We start from the raw sequence: 16,464 nt of genomic DNA, 5'->3' as shown, positions 1-16,464 counted from the left end.
TAACTACTTTTATTAAAGATATTATTATATAATATAATTTTTTATAAAAATATTTTAAAAATATAATTTATTTAAAATATTATATATAATACATGAAAATATTAACTTTTTTATTTTTTTCAATTTTTTTAGAAAAATATAATAAATAATATAATCTTAAATACATACCTAAATAAAAAAGTTAATATTTTCATGTATTTTATATAATTTTTTAAATAAATTTTACTTTTATAAATATTTTGATAAAAAATTATATGATATAATAATATATTTAATAAATTAATTAGTTAATAAATTTTAAATATAATAATCTAATTTTTTGTCAAGTAATATAAAATAAATTTTAATTATTTTATATTTTATATTATAGCTTAAAATATTATTTTAATATTATAAAAAAATTTGCATAATAATTAATCTTAATGAATAAAAAAACTTATATTTTTTGTATTTATTTAATTTATATTTTTTTAGAACAAAAAGTTTCTACCTTTATATAATAAAATATGTGATAATCTTCTTAATATATATTAGGGGTGGCAAAACGGGTTGAGTCTGTCGGGCCGACCCGCCGAACTCGCTAAAAAAGGTGGGTCGGACTAGGATTTAAAACCGGTCAAATTAAAAAAATTTGCCAAACTCACAAAATTTTTACAGCAAAATTATTTTATAATATTAAAAGATTATATAAAAATGATATTTTAAATAGTTATACTATAATAGATTTAATATGTTTTCTAATTTCAATGTTATTATATGATTATAATTATTTAATATATAAAAAATTACTAAATAGTATATATATAGGGGTGGCAAACGGGCTTAAACTCGCCGGGTCGGTCCGCGTAACCTGTCAAAAAGACGGACTGGACTAGAAAATTGGGACCGCCAAATAGCAAAAGTCCGCCTAACTCGCACCGCTTAAACCACGGGTTTTGGCAGAGCAGGTGGGTTTCTCCGCCGGGCTTATTATTTTTAGCAAGGGGTATTTTTACAATTTTTTTGCCAAAACCCAACTTCCCCCAACCTAACTTACAAGAGAATGAAGATGAAAATTGAGTGTTTTGGATTATATTTATTTTGTTTTAGAGACAATATTTATAATTATGTTTTAGATTATATTTATTTTGCTTTGGAGATAATATCTATAATTACAAAGACTTTAATGTTTGTGAATAAAAAAAATATCATTTTTTATGCCTTTAGAAATTATAAATTTATTAATATGGTGGTAAAATTATATATATTATTTAGTATTTAATAGTAAAAAAATGAGTTTTGCTGGGCTTAGCCTGCCAACCCGTAGTTAGACGAGACGGGGTGAGATTCTAGGATCGCCTTACTAGGTGGGGCAGAGCAGGCCAGCTCGCCAAAGGACGGACTTCTGGCGGGGCGGGGCAGGACGGGACGGGCTTTTCCACTTGCCACCCCTAAGTATGAGTTTTAAATTTTTATCTTAATTTATATATGAATAATAGAAATTAAAATATTTAATTTTTATAAGCGAGATGAGTATTCGAAGGAGCGGGTTAGGATAGAGCAGTTAACTACCCACAGATAAAGATGGGGTGGATAATAATAAAGTGCAAGAAGAGTAGAGTAGAGTCGGGTAGGACAAAGATTTTTCCTACCCGCCTCACTACCACCTCTAACAGATGACAAGTAATTTGATAAATCAGAGACCACGTAAAAGCACAAGAGTAAAAGCTACTAATAGGTGGTTTAAGCATTATATTCGTTAGTGCATTGTGGTAATTAACTTGTTCTCTCTCTTAATTTTGAATTCTATTCCCTTTTATTCTCATTTCTTTCTCTCCTCTATTCTCTTCCAATGAATTTTATTTGCTAATTTCTATTCTCAAATTCTGGACAAGTTTAATTAATTGTAGGAATTTATGGTCACATTTTTCTAGTGTTGGTGTTTATTATAATATATATTTTTTTTCTATATACTTTTTCATTGTTTCATTAGTTTACTAATTCATTGATGAGCTCATGTTTCTGCATCACTCTACTGCTGTACTGGTGTAATTCTTTTTGGATAAAATATATTTTTTGTCTTTTAAATTTGATAAAAGTTTTAAAAATACTCATAAGTTTTATTTTATATTAAAAAGATATTTTAAACTACAACAAAAAAATATAAAATAAATAACGTTTATTTTATATTACTTGACAAATAATTAGTTTATTATATTTAAAATTTATTAACTAATTACTTTGTTAAATATATTATTATATAATATAATTTTTTATCAAAATATTTGTAAAAGTAAATTTTATGGGGAAAACTCAGATGCAGTCGACTTCACGTGAAGTTGATAACTGACAACTGTTAGATAATTTGACTGATTTGACTCATTTTTCATTTAATGGCTCTCAACTATCAACTAAGTCGACTGCACTTGAGTTTCCACCAAATTTTATTTGTAACGTTATATATAATACATGAAAATATTAACTTTTTTTATTTAGGTATGTTTTTAAATTATATTATTTATTTTGTTTTTCTAAAAAAAAAATTAAAAAATAAAAAAATAATGCCCAAGCGCCACCTTCTTCGACGGCTGCATCAAAATTGAGTTTGTAGCCAATAATGCCCCTTTGGTTGCCTTCGTTACCGGCGGATGTATCGGTATCCGCTATCCTGTCCAGCGTGGCCGCCACCACGGTCACTGCCGCATCCTTCTTCTCAATCTACAAGACTCACATCCGCCCGCACAAAGAGAATCTCATAACACTCCATCAAGAGCAACTCAAACGCAATCCTCGTGGCAAGATCATGTTCGTTTCGCAAATCGGATATTCAACTGCAGAAGCCCTAGCGAAGCGCCTCTGCGATTTGTTAGAGTCGAAAGGCCTCGTTTTGGAGGTCGTAGATGCTCGGACTTACGATCCCGAAGACCTATCCAAGGAGAACCTCATCCTCCTCCTTCATTCAACTTCGCATAACCAACCTCCCCTACCGTTCGCCAACAACAGCAAAGGAGCAAAGGACTTCGCCAGTTGGCTCGTGAATAACGCGGAGAGCTTTGGGATCGGAGCGGTTGTTGTGAAGGCTTGCAGTTTCACTGCATTTGTGGTGGGCAAAAGGGATGGTAAGAATTTGATGGCTAAGGCCGTCAATCATATTAGGGATTTGGATCATGTTCAATACGGTTCTGATTTTGAAGAGTGGTGGGGAAGCATTGTTGCGACGGTTTCGGGAGGAGTTGCTAATGGCATGTGCAGAGAATCTGAACCTGAGGTAGATTTCTGCATGCTCTTATCCTTTATATGTTACATGTATATAATTTTTGGTTTCATATCCCATCTCTCCCCAAGTCAATGACTAATCCACTGTGAATTTAACCTTCATTTAAGGGTTTGACGATAGCTAGGATACCATTTATTATCAATACTTACACTATTGAAATGCTTTCTATTTGATAGATAATTGTTTTAAACTGGTGATCTATTTTTCTCCTAAATATTATGATTGTTTTCTTAGTTACAGGATGATGCTGGTTGTTGTGATGCAAAACGCATATATATGTTGGTGGAAAATCTGTATGATGAATGTAGAAGTACAACCTACAGTCGCAGGATGTTAACTATCAGTGAGGCCAACTTCATGAAGAATGGAACTGTTGATCTTGAAGACGGAGGTCCTGTAACTGTCAAATGGCCTCTTCCACATGGTGGAACAAGCGATTCTAGTTTACCATTATCTGAAATATTTTGTTGTTCCGTTGGTCTCAGCTTGTTCTTTCTTGGTGACCTGGATAAGGATAGTGAAAGAGAACTGGATTTTGATGGCGCTAGAAACATTTGGTGCCTCAAGTATGATGGTCATACTTGGATTTGGAGTTTATGCAGAACCATCTTCTTCCCCACCAATTGCGCCCCATAATAATTCCATACGATGGCAAATTGTGCTGCATTGGTGATAATTGGGTTGATATCTACAACCTAAAATCAGAATTTTGGGAAAAGAGGGAAGTGCCCGCTGGCGTGCGCTTGAATCCTCACTCTTACTTTTTGTGGGAAACCCTCATTGTGTTGTATTCTTTTGATGATGATAACAATCAATGGCTCATGTCATATGATTTGAATGCCAACATTTGGAGCCCCATTGAGTGCAATTTTCCGCCGTTTTGTGATTACAAAGCTGGTAGGAAACTCGTTCGTTTGGGTTGCAGTGATTTTCTTCTTATTATTGATATTGTATCTATTTGGTACATCTTTGACTTGTCTAAGAAGAAACCCGTGGCTGTTGTGCATGTGAATGATTTGGATGAGATGGGGATGGTGTCTAACGTTTTTTGTTGTCACCACACAAGCAAAGAAAGTCTGATCTATGTCTTTACATATCAAATGGATATTAAATTGGATATAAAGCGTCCAAATGAATATATTAACATTGTTCCTTATGCCAGAGTCAAGCTCCAAACCGAGGATAATTTTTCTGCTAAGGTTGAATCTAAGGGTAATCTTAAAGTTGGTCTCCATATGAAGTACTATGTGTAAGCATGCACCTTTCTCTTCTCACTGTTCTTTCTATTATTATAATGTCTCAATTAATTCATGACCCTATCCATTGTGGACAGGTTTGCTGCCGGAGACCAAGACATTAAAGGGAAGACTACCGTAGCATAAATGTTGCTGTTAGGAATATGTTTTCTTGAACAGACTAGATTAGGTTGTATTATTCTTATCACATAGTTTTAAGACGAGTTACTTTTTTGTCTCTCTTATGATGAGGATTGAGGTTATTCAACAACTTTTCCAATTTCACACTCGTTTTTTTAATTATGTTTTATTTTATTTTACTTTTTATTATCAATTAGATTGGAACAATCTTGATCTCTATAGTCAAATGTAATGACTTTTGGAGTTAGCTAGTACTCAAAATATTCATAGCATTCGCAGGTGGAACCAGCATGTCCTGGTGGCAATTTTATTGGTTTATGTAGGGAGGGATATTAATCCCAGAGCTTTATGATCTTTTGAAAACTCCTGATTTCTTTGGATTCTTGAGGAACAAATTTTGGTTTGATCCAGTCGTTGCTTCACAAATCAACATTGCAGATGTTTATTATAATGCTTCAATTTAAGGGCATTTTACGTTTCTTAACGGACAATTTGACACTTTAAAATTGTTAATTAAGATACAAATAAAAACCCTTCTGTTAATTTTTTTTATTTGAATAATTTTGAAAGAAAAGTTAACATTAGTTTCTTTTTTGTATTATTTGATCATTGTTAAGTTTCAAATTGCACACCCTAAAAATTTAAATTATAAACTACATGTTAGCTAAAATTGAGAAAGGTTAATATTGAAGAAAACTTATTTGAAGTGACAGCTTTCTTATTCTTATAGTGTTTCTCCTAAATGTATATCTTACATATAATCAAAATACAGTTTTTTAAAAAGAACAAAAACTGTTTGAGCTATGTATTGCATTATTAATTAATTTATTATAACCTTAAAATTGATGGTAAAAAAAATACATGGGAGCTCTATACAACTAAGCTAGATCCTAGATTTCTTTTTTGATAAGAGAAATGGGCTAAAAGCGCAAAACAAACAACAAACTAGAAAGCAAAATTCCTAATATCAGCATCGAGAAGGAGGGAGAGGAAATGGGGAAGATCCTCGAATTGATGATGATGATGATGATGATGATGATGAGCTGTCGTGGGTTGGAAGTGTTTGAGAGTGAAGAGAAGGGAAGAAGAGTGGAAATGGAAGGTTCTGTGGATAATTTTTGTAAGAGATGAAGGAGGAGGAGAGGAAGAAGAGAAAGTGGTGAAGGTTGAAGGAGAATCAGCTTTTCCTCAGAGAGAGAGAGTAAATGAGTAAGCAAACAGCTAAATAGTCCTTAATCCATGTGAAACCTTAGCATTAAAAGTAACACCAAAAAACAAGTCATCAACTTGAAGCAGCTTTCTCCAAATTATATATTATGTTTTGAGAAATGGATCAGTGAAAAAAATACTTGAGAGAATAAAGTGTGATCTTTCATTTTTAATTCTCTAAGTGGGACCAAAATGAAATAGGAGAGAGAAAGCAATGAAGGGTTAGATTAAACATCGGACATCATCCAGTTTTTTTTTTATTGGAGAGGATCCACTCCCTATGTTTTGCACCAAATTATACAGGCTGATTTTTTTGTTATGAAAGCTGTGAATGTGTTGTGCGTGGTTATGGATGTTAGAGGTGGTAGACCAATTTGTGGGACAGTTTTTGCTCAAATTTGGTATTAGAAAATCAGATCCTCCTATTTCATTGTTGAAAATTTTTTGTAAGCAAATCGAAGGGTCCGTCTTGTATGTCTTGTATGAAGGGAATATCTGAAATTTACATGAAACTTATCGGACCCTCCGAATTCTGCATGAATGAAATTTTTTTTATTTACATGAAATAAAGAAGTGGATTAACACTAATAAAACTATCTAATATCTAAACCAAAAAAAGAAGAAAACATTATTTTTTTATTTTTTCATTATAAACAAAATTAATTCCTGGATCCAATACACGATATGCAGCTCTTTTTCTATATACCCATTAATTTGTTTACCAATTTTTTCAATATTGATATACAAATTTATCTTAAAAAGTAATAAATTATGTTATAAATCTAAAAAACAAAAAATGCTACAAGTCTACAACTATGTTACATCAATGTAGCAATACAAGTGTTAGCAATGATTTAAAGTTGCACTTTTAAAAGTAGCCTAGCTTTCGTTTTTAGTAATTGATTTAAGAATTTAAAAGTAAACGAGGAAGAAAAATCATGAATCATGAATATACTAAAGAATCTAAAACTATAAACCTTTGGCTACTTTTTAAGAAATTGATAGCTTGGTAATGTTTTTCGCCTTGACACTAATGACACGGTTCTCCTAACTTTGAAGTTGGTCTTTGCTCTTACTTTGCTTTGAAAAGTTCGAAACATGTAGTCACAAGGGTCCCTTAATCTTTCTTTTAACCAGAAAAAGCTCCAGAGCACTGTACATAAAGAAACAGCTACTTTGCTAAAAGTAAATAATAATTGTTTAGTATATAGACATTATTAACATTACACTCCCTTACCAGAAGCAATACTAAAGCATGAAACATTCAGGTTCAAAAGACGTTTTGCTAACTCGTTCTTTAAACCAGATACTGTATCCTAAAATTTTAAAAAACAATAAAAAACGATAAGCCAGAATGTATTAGCTCTATGCTGAGAGAATAAATAGGAAAAAAAAAGTCAATATAAATAAAAATGAACGACTCGTGACTACAACTATTCAAGTTTCAGAGTTTTCACATGATCCTAATCTAAGCCATTTAAATAAGATTCATAAACACGCATCATATTGATAAGTTCTGAATACTACAAAGACATTGATTTGCCTATGATAAAATGGGTATGTCTAAAACGAGCTCAACCATTATGTGCAACCATTTTTACACTTTGTCACTTTTTCAGCTGCTTGCCATCTTTTTAGCAGTTTTTTGGCAGTTGGCCAATTTTTGGACAATTTTCTCTGTGTTTTTTTGTGTCAATTTCGTCTGTGTTTATTTGCGACAATTCTATTTGCACTTCCTTTAGACAGCTGCAGTTTCATCTGCACTTCCTTTTGATAGTTCTATTTGCACCCGCACCCGTTCTATCGGTTTATATTTTTTTTAGTTCGTCGTTTCAAATAAGTTTTAAATTCAAGTTGTCACTATAATAATTTGAGAAGGATGTCAGAATATATTAGAATCAATTAGTATTTATTAGAATTATTTAGTATATTTGAATATTTATTATATAATATTATTACGTCTTTATTATTACGATTCTCTTAGCCCCTATAAATACTCTTTTATATTGTATCATTCTAAATAACTTGAATATATTTAATAATACACAAATCCTTTTTCTATTTTAGTCTCTTATTTCTAACATCTATTACATATAAGCAAAAACAAATAGGAAAGAATTTATTTTCCTCTTTACTACAAAATAAAGTTTAATTTTTATACATCGTTATAGTGTATAAACAATTTTACATGATATTCAAATAAATATTGTTACATAAATAAAATAAATGGCTATTCAAATGTCCCGTATATTGATTAAAGGCGAAAATTCAGGTATCTACTTGATGCGAAATTGACTATTTTCTGCCTTCATTAAATTGTTTAACATAAATGGAAAAGTAACACATATATCCCTCACACATCTTGACTGTTTGATCTTGATGGTCTCAAATCTCTTATATCACCCTCTAGAGACGCAGAGTTCCCTCCGGCATTCCGATCATTAGAAGTCGAACCGCGCCTCCTCGGCCTCCCCTCGCCGCCGTCAAAAGCCTTCCTCACCATCCCTCGCAACTTATCGGGGCTGGGATACATTTTCCTCTGCAAGAATCCAGAGTAAGACTCCAAGAACTCAACATAAACCGGAACAACAAGCTTCATAGTGGATTCTCTCATTTGTTCTCTCAAATCTAAATCCGGAATGCTATAACCACCTCTTATGTGCCTCTCACAAACCTCATTCAAACACTTGAAGAAACTCTCAATCTTCTCATTCACTAACCTTCCTATGCTATCCTTCCCATGTTCTTGGACATCGCCGCCATCCAAAATGGCCACCAAAACACCCCACGATTGCTTCTGGTACAAGTAAGCTGATTCTTCGGCCACTGTTTTGTACCCGATCTTCATGTATTGATCTCCCAATAGCTCACCAAGTTCTGTGTTCTTGGTCCTCATGTATATGTACCAATACGTGTTCATCAAGAAAACTTGCACTAAGATCTTGTCCCTACATCTTGAACGTTTTGATTCAATGTTTCTTTCAAGTGCTTCCATGACATTGGAAATTGCATTCTTCAATAGACTCTCATCTGTTTCTTGTTTCGACAGTATCCCATTTTTCCATATTTGCTCTGTTCTTAGAACCTTAGCCATGGATGTTCTGTAATTCTCCGAGGCAAGGTACTTTAGGTAGTTAATTGCATACCTGTATTGCATGATTTGACTAAATTATCATCTAACAGTTCTCAGCTATCAACTTCACATGAAAACAAAAATACATGTGAATTTTCACTATAAATATAGTATAGATATGTCACTAAATTTTTAGCAGAATGAAGTTTCACAGGACATTAAAAAAATGATGGAAATAAGAATAAGATGTTGCATGATAGTGATTAGTGAGGCATACCTAACAAGTTTTGGAACAGAACCATCTTGTGATGGAGGAAGTCCATCAGCATTGCCTTCAATTTGCAATCCAAATTCCCAAAAAACTTTGCTTGATGCATCAATAATAAGCTTCTCAAGTTCCCTAAACCTAGTACAAATATCCACACCAGATTCACCTTCAAAAGTTTCCAACACATGTTCTTTTAGCCTCTCCAATGATTCAAACATGTCCAAAAGCTTGAACAACTTCTGCGGCTCCTTGCTGCTCCTCGCAACTCCTTCGCCGAATCGAAAGAACACGGCCATGATCTTGTCTGAGATTTTAACAAAGCATTCTGGCCAAACTAGTCCATCCATGATTGTGCCTAGGACTCTTTGACAGAGTGATTTCTCTGACTTGAGAACTTTTCTAACAGCAACTTGGAAGTGTTGGGTCCAAAGGGTTATGGCTGATTCTAAGGTTTCCCATTCCATTTCATCAATTCCTTCTGGTGTGTATGTTTTTAAGTAATCTGGGTTTAGCTTCATTAATGCTTTTGCAGCCCTTCTATACCTCACCTGTTAATTCATGTATCATCACAAATGTGTGATTAGAACTTTAGTCATTGTGACTATATAACAGGTAAATTGATTGTTTCATAACATAATTTCTTCATATTCTTTTAGAATTTAATTTTAATGTGCTGTCATTGTAAAGTAGTTTTACACCTGCATCCAATTACGTAATGTCACATCAGTAAAAATAATTACTTTTCATATTGACCGTATGAATGATCATCTAAAAAAACGGATATGATTGCATAACTGTATAAAACCCTTTACACAGTCAGTGCATCAAAATTAAACTTATTCTTTTATCCTAAAGTTGTTTTGGAAATGGGGAATCTGTATCCTTCTTCTTTTGCTTTTCACTTTTTTTTTCAACCAAAGCAATAAAATGGTCTATAGTTAGTGTATGAAAACTTATGTGCAAAACTTCAAATATCTTTTTTTATATATAAAAAATAATATTAGAATTAATTTCTATACATGTGAGGTTAAAGCAGTGTACATCTATTCTAGTTAAACTAACTAATAAGAGTAGGTCAAATAAAATATTTTATCTCATATATTTTTTCTATAGAGAATATCTACTATTAAAACTAAAACTCAATATATGAAGTAATTAAATTAAAAATAGTTAAATTGATGAATCATCACCTTGACGTAGATATCAATGCAAATATCCAAGCAATCATTAGCAGCAAGAGTGAATGAAATTCTTCTGAGGACTTCAACTTCAAGCTCTGACCCCAATTCACAAGCAGCAAGGTTGTTATTGACAAGTTCATTGTTAGTATCATTATTATTTTCATCATCATCATATTGTAGTTGTGACATATCTCCTAGGTTCTTATGCTTTATGCTCAATAATATTGCCTCAAATTCATCTTGCATATGAAGCAAAGCTTGGTCTAGTAACCCTTCAAATCTCATCTCATCCACCTCAGTTTCATACAGTGCCTTCAGTGTGGCTAGTGCCTCTCTCAACCTATTATGAATAATATCCAAATGGTTCATATTATTAATATAATTTGTCTAATACTTGGTAATTCAATTGAGTATTATATACACATACTAAATTGGTGAATGTAACTATATATTCTTTGCCATGCACTCATACCGATTAAGCATATATGTGTTGAAGAATTTATGTTAATAATTAAAAAATTAAATACCAAAAAATGGAATTAATAGCTTTGAGATTTATGTGCAAACAACAATTATAAAAGGACATGATTTGTTGGGCAAATTTTGTTAGCAACATAAAAATGATCAAAGTGTGTTGTATGAGTATGACAACCTTTGTGTCCTGTATTGATCCGCAGCCTTTGTTCTGCTTATGAACTCCACAACCTCTTGAAGCTTCAAAATGACACCCTCACCAACTTGACATATAGAGTTAATCGCCTCGTTTAACCTATCAACGCAATCGGCGTATTCTAGAAGCTTCTGGAGCCTCTTCTGCTGTGTCCTTTCGGCCAAGAGCTTGGCTGAGAGGTCAAGAATCCGGTGCTGGAGGGACTCGGCGACCTTAAAGGTCTCGATGAGCTCCAGCGCCGGCGAAACGGCTCGGTTGATCCTTGTTTCAAGTGCTTTCCTTGACATGGCCAAGGATTGCAAAGGTGTGATCCTTCTGGATGCATTGGATAAAGATCCTTGTAAGAGATCGAACCGAGTTTCCATGGTTACAAGGTTGTGTTCCATGATCTCTGTTGCTCTGAGGAAAGATTCTAAATCAGAACATGCTGATTCAAGCTTATTAAGAGCTTGGTTTTCCTCAGGGTCCTCATTATCATTGGATTTTGGTGTTAATGGTGCCATTTTTTGGTTCAATAAACTTATGGTATTTTGGTTTGAAGGTTTGGAAATATATTAAGAGAGTAGTGAGTGATCTTAGTTATTAAATAATAAATACTATATTTTTAAAGCGGCATAGTTATTGTTTTATTGGAGCGGTTTTGTAATGTTTTAATATTTTTAAATCATGGTTAATACTCAATTTGATCCTAAAATTTAAGATCGAATTCAATTTGATTTTGAAAATTTTAATAAATTTAATATGAACCAAAATTTATAATCTTAATTCACATTAACCCTTGACCTAATTTTCATTAATAACGTATTGATTTGGCACATTAACATGTTATAATTTAGATTCTTTGTCTAACTTTTATGTGACCAGAATTTATTAGAACTCGAAAAGTTTAATTGTTGTTTTCAGAGCGGTAAAAATTTTAAATTGAACTTGTTATTGTCATTTTTGTAAAGATGTTGGGAACCAATCAAATTTTTAGAAGGTCTAATAAATCTTAGTTATATGAAATCTAGCTAGAGGAGAAATTCAAATCTTAGCAAGTTAACGTACAAAACTAATATGCAATTTACGAAAATTAACTTAGGGACTAAATGAGTTACTATTATAAATTTTAGGAAAATTTGAGTTAATTGTAATTTTAGAAGTCAATTTTAGACCGATCTTAAATTTCAGGAGTCAAATTGAGTATTATTTTGTACTTAGAATTTGAATCCAAGATTAATGACAAAAGAAAAAGTATTTGTAACTCAAATTAACCATGTGTTAGTAGTATTTAAGAAAGAAAAATAACTACAAATCTTAAGATATCTTCTTAATTTCTAATAAAATTTGTATTTTTAAAATTTTTTAATCTTTCGATATGTTAAAAAATAACATATATATTTGAGTTTTTATTCATTTACGTATTAAAAACATAATTAGGAAGATGAATTAAAATTCCTAATAATTACTCTTAAAGAAACTACTAAATACTATGAAAATATGAAAATTATATTAGAAATATGACTAGAAATTTATAATAATGATGATTTATAATTAAATTAAAAATAACAAATAGCCATTTTGAATTTGATTCCTAACAAAATTTTCAATCCTCTTTGATATAAAAAGACAGTAATACTTGTTTAGTGGTACAAACATCAACAAATTCTAGATACAGTGACTGAGATGCTCATCTTTTTAAATGATGTGAGACTTTTTATAAGAGATCTTCAAATCTCATTTGTTCCCCGAAATTTTAACTAAGTGACCAAAAAGAATATTTACTATCAGATTAAATAAAGAGTTTTTCCGGCTCTAATAAAAAATAATTAGTATATTAATTAACGAGTTATATTGGACCATTTATTCCGAAGAAATTTTCATTGTTGAAAAGCAGAAGATGTGGAAAGAATAATGCTCGATGTGAACAAGGGATACAAATGGCGTTTCATTGTGAAAAACAAACAAAACGACAACTGGGCAGCTTAGAATATGCAAAGCCGGTATTTAACTTTTGTTATTCATTCTTTCACTTTTTTAAAACAATAATATTAATAATAATCAATAAATTAATCACTCTGAAAATGATCGCCTAAGTGGATTCTAATAAACGTCAAATCTTAATATGTTTTTTTGGAAGTTTTGATATAATCACTCTATATAGTTTTAAAATAGATTCCCAAATCTGCGGTTGTTTCATAATAAATGCATTCAGAATAAAGTAGTTTCTTGTTAGACTTTGATAAATTATTAAATACTTTTTCGGTAAAAAAAATTCAGGAGTTAAATTAGTCATATTATATATTATATATTTAATAATTAAATAATTAAATATTAATAAACTACATATATTTAATTTTTTATTTAAAGAAACGATTTCCTGTTTTTTATTGGATGAGATTGAGAATTTACTCGTGATTAGGGTTGGAAATGAGTCAAATTGAGTCAAGTTAGATCAAACTCAAATTTAGCTCACGAAAATTGAGTTTACCTCACAGTTCAACTTATTAATAATCGAGTTTATTTCTTAAATTCAAGCTAAGCTTGGCTCACCAAAAATTCATAAGTTGAGCTGCCTTAAATAAAAAGAACATAATCTATAATTTTATATCAATAAATTATAATTTATATATATTAAAAATATTAATTTTACATATTATGTATTTATTAGTTGCTAATGAGTTGAATTTATCTAAATTCAAACTCGACTTATTTAATTTATGAATTCAATTTCAAACTCAAATTCAACTTATCATCAACTCATGAGCTCAACAATAAACTCAACTCATTTAATTTATGAGCTCAATTTCAAGCTCAAATTCGACTCATTATCAAGCTCAACTTATCACTTCAAACCCTACTTATGACTATTTGTTTGTTTCAACTTAAACCTCTAATGGCAGCCTTTTTGTATATTTTATGTTTCCTAGTCTCATGGAATTTTCATATTTTTTATGTGCATTTCTTTTTTTAAGTTTAATTTTGATGTAAATATTTAATCAAATTCAGACTATGAGCATACATTTAAATATTTGTGTAAAACTATTTTATATTATTAAAACTTTTTTATCAATAATTTAAATAAGCTTAACTCTATATAAAAAAGGAACAAAATGCAATCAGTAATTTTGTATAGATAATGCTACTAGTCCAATAGGTATTATTAAGACAATTCTAATAGTGGATCTCAAACTAACTCAATAACAACATTCCATGAAGGTCAAAGATCTTCTTAATTGTATAAATATAATAATAAAACTTATAAATTATAAACATAAACATAAACATTGCCAAAAGTCTCCTAATTGTATAACTAAAAAAAATAAATAAAAATAAGATGATTATTTCAACAATATAATATATTTATTTAAAAATAATATCATAAACAGTTAGATTTTTTTTACTATCATAAACTGTTAAATAATTTAATCAAACATATTTAGATAATCATATCTTCATATATATACAAAGTTTAGATATCTTCATTCGAAGGTTTAAAGATATTATAAACAGTTAAATAATTTAATCAAACATATTTAATTAAATAATAAAATATATTTAACTAAACATATAGTTAAATATTCATTTAACACTCTACAACTATTTAGACAAATTTAGAATATAGTTACCTAAAAATAAAAATTCAAGAGATTTGTTTAGGAACTGAGAAGAGAATTAGGAAAATGAAGGGAACACCAAGATACATAACTAGCAAACTTTGTCCTTAAAGTACATTAATATTATAAGGCAAAAGCATAACAAAACTATATATAATTGATAGCTAATACTATATTAGCATATATCTATTATATAACTATGTAATAATGTACATAGATATGTATAATATATATAGATAATAATAAGAACAAGCCAAGGTTTCACACTACTACTAGAACTATATAACCTAAGAAGAAAATAAAAACATGCAAATTTCTTAAAGATTGCAACTAGATTGAGAAGCTTCTCTGGTACGTGTGTGGAACCTCCATGAGAACACATAATCCCTCGATTCACAACACAACTTGGTAACATCACAGAAAGCATTCACACAAAACTTCTTCCTCTGATCTTCACTGCTTTGCCATTCAATCCTAACCCAGCAAGAGAATCCATTTGATGATGATGAATCTGGTATCTTAATTGAATCATCACAGACTTGAAGTGCTACTTCACCACTTATCCTCTTGTTACTTCTTGGAGATGATGATCTTGGTGATGATGATGGTGTTGATGATGGTGCTGATGATCCACATTGAATGCTTGTTACCATGGATTCAAGCCATGGACATTCTGGTTGACCAACTAGTTCCTTGTATGAGGAATTTACCATCCTAACCCGGTTTTTTGAGTCTGTTATAATTGCTGGTAATGTCTCGGTTTCAACCTCATCCTCAACCTCTTGTTTTCTCTTGAGATTCTGATCTTGAATTGCCATTATTGTTGCATCTTCATTGATGCAACCAACGCTTATGGAGGAACCAACCGGTCGAACCGGTTGAGGAGCTACTACTACCACATTGTTATTTGTTGCTGCTGTCGCCGTCGTCGCCACCGGCCTCTGAAGTTGTTGCAAGAGATCCTTCTCTTCCGGGATGTGCAACTTCGCAGTCAAATTCAGATCAAATGTTACTTCTTGGCAAGCATTGTTGTTGTTGGTTAAGTCAAATTTCGGTGGTTGATGGATGGAAGAAGTAGAAGAAGAAGGTGAACATGGAAGAAGTGGAAGTGTAACCAAACTTGGGCTTGTAGTGGAATTACAAATAGTGCCAACATCATTATTAGTGGTTTCTAATTGACAATTAAGAACCCCAATTGCATGATTAGAGAGAGGATTACCGAGTTGTTGATGAGGAGGAACAAAATTCAAACTTTGTAATGAAATTAGGTTCTTTGTGGTAGATGGATAAAATCCTAGTAGAAGATTATTTGTGTTGTTGGGTTTTTGCCTTTTAAAGAGTGAAGAAGGTGGAAGTGTTAAAATTGGGGCTCTACCTCTCTTTCTAGTCCTTGTTGGTCTTGCTTGAAGCTGTGGCCAAAGACTCCTAAGATAAGGAGAATTCTTGATCTTCTGAGAGAGTGAATTGTTGCTGTTGCTGCTGTTGGAGCCATTGTTATCAGTGAGGGAGCTTGATGAGGAATTATTGGTATCTGGCTTTGGAGCTATTGGCCTATACCTTGACATGATCTCAGCCGTTTTTGCTGTGTTATTTGGGTAATTAGGGTTCAGAGTTTTGATCATTTTGATGGATTTTGAGCACACCCTTTTGTATATTTTGGCCTAATTTATCTATTGGAGTAAAAAAGATCCAAACTTTGGTTGTGATTTGAGAGGATATGGGATTATAGCAATGTGGGTGATGTATGTAGTTGAAAGAGCTATATAAAGGGGGAAACTGAAAGAGAAGAGAGGAATTGGGTATGTGTTGTGAGAGTGAAGTTTGAGAGTGTTTGT

The 16,464-nt window shown here is 31.5% G+C and overlaps 3 protein-coding genes across 4 annotated transcripts; 1 reads left to right on the top strand and 2 right to left on the bottom strand.

Annotated features, from left to right (window-relative positions):
* The first annotated feature begins 2,591 nt into the window (after nucleotides 1-2,591).
* On the top strand, nucleotides 2,592-4,828 carry LOC110272893 (S-adenosyl-L-methionine-dependent tRNA 4-demethylwyosine synthase-like). 2 transcript variants are annotated; one of them, XM_021125534.2, is made up of 4 exons: nucleotides 2,592-3,247; nucleotides 3,491-4,153; nucleotides 4,419-4,505; nucleotides 4,590-4,828. In XM_021125534.2, exons 1-2 carry the CDS (start codon nucleotides 2,597-2,599, stop codon nucleotides 3,890-3,892), a joined length of 1,053 nt encoding a protein of 350 aa, XP_020981193.1. In that variant the 5' UTR covers nucleotides 2,592-2,596; the 3' UTR covers nucleotides 3,893-4,153; nucleotides 4,419-4,505; nucleotides 4,590-4,828. The 2 variants fall into 2 exon arrangements, with proteins under 2 accessions (XP_020981193.1, XP_020981192.1); XM_021125533.2 differs by having other exon boundaries at nucleotides 3,491-4,505.
* Nucleotides 4,829-8,128: 3,300 nt separating this feature from the next.
* Nucleotides 8,129-11,563, bottom strand: LOC107495849 (exocyst complex component EXO70I-like). The gene is made up of 4 exons (XM_021125532.2): nucleotides 11,016-11,563; nucleotides 10,373-10,703; nucleotides 9,192-9,730; nucleotides 8,129-8,987 (listed from the first exon to the last, which is right to left on the bottom strand). Exons 1-4 carry the CDS (start codon nucleotides 11,534-11,536, stop codon nucleotides 8,195-8,197), a joined length of 2,184 nt encoding a protein of 727 aa, XP_020981191.1. The 5' UTR covers nucleotides 11,537-11,563; the 3' UTR covers nucleotides 8,129-8,194.
* Nucleotides 11,564-14,946: 3,383 nt separating this feature from the next.
* Nucleotides 14,947-16,251, bottom strand: LOC107495850 (uncharacterized). The gene has a single exon (XM_016117050.2). The coding sequence runs from the start codon at nucleotides 16,249-16,251 to the stop codon at nucleotides 14,947-14,949; it is 1,305 nt and encodes a 434-aa protein (XP_015972536.1).
* Nucleotides 16,252-16,464: the final 213 nt, after the last annotated feature.

Source organism: Arachis duranensis, chromosome 6 (assembly GCF_000817695.3).
Source record: "Arachis duranensis cultivar V14167 chromosome 6, aradu.V14167.gnm2.J7QH, whole genome shotgun sequence".
In the NCBI taxonomy this organism is placed as follows: domain Eukaryota; kingdom Viridiplantae; phylum Streptophyta; class Magnoliopsida; order Fabales; family Fabaceae; genus Arachis; species Arachis duranensis.
Note: the sequence above shows the minus strand (reverse complement) of the source record. Positions and strands in the feature narration are given on the sequence as shown.

Excerpts from the sequence above, each read along its gene's own strand:
- LOC110272893 (XM_021125534.2), top strand. The coding sequence starts at position 2,597 with ATGCCCCTTTGGTTGCCTTCGTTACCGGCGGATGTATCGGTATCCGCT. Across the intron at positions 3,248-3,490 it reads GCAGAGAATCTGAACCTGAG|TTACAGGATGATGCTGGTTG; the intron begins GTAGATTTCTGC and ends TTGTTTTCTTAG.
- LOC107495849 (XM_021125532.2), bottom strand. The coding sequence starts at position 11,536 with ATGGCACCATTAACACCAAAATCCAATGATAATGAGGACCCTGAGGAA. Across the intron at positions 10,704-11,015 it reads GATCAATACAGGACACAAAG|GTTGAGAGAGGCACTAGCCA; the intron begins GTTGTCATACTC and ends TATTCATAATAG. Across the intron at positions 8,988-9,191 it reads TCTGTTCCAAAACTTGTTAG|GTATGCAATTAACTACCTAA; the intron begins GTATGCCTCACT and ends CATGCAATACAG.
- LOC107495850 (XM_016117050.2), bottom strand. The coding sequence starts at position 16,251 with ATGATCAAAACTCTGAACCCTAATTACCCAAATAACACAGCAAAAACG.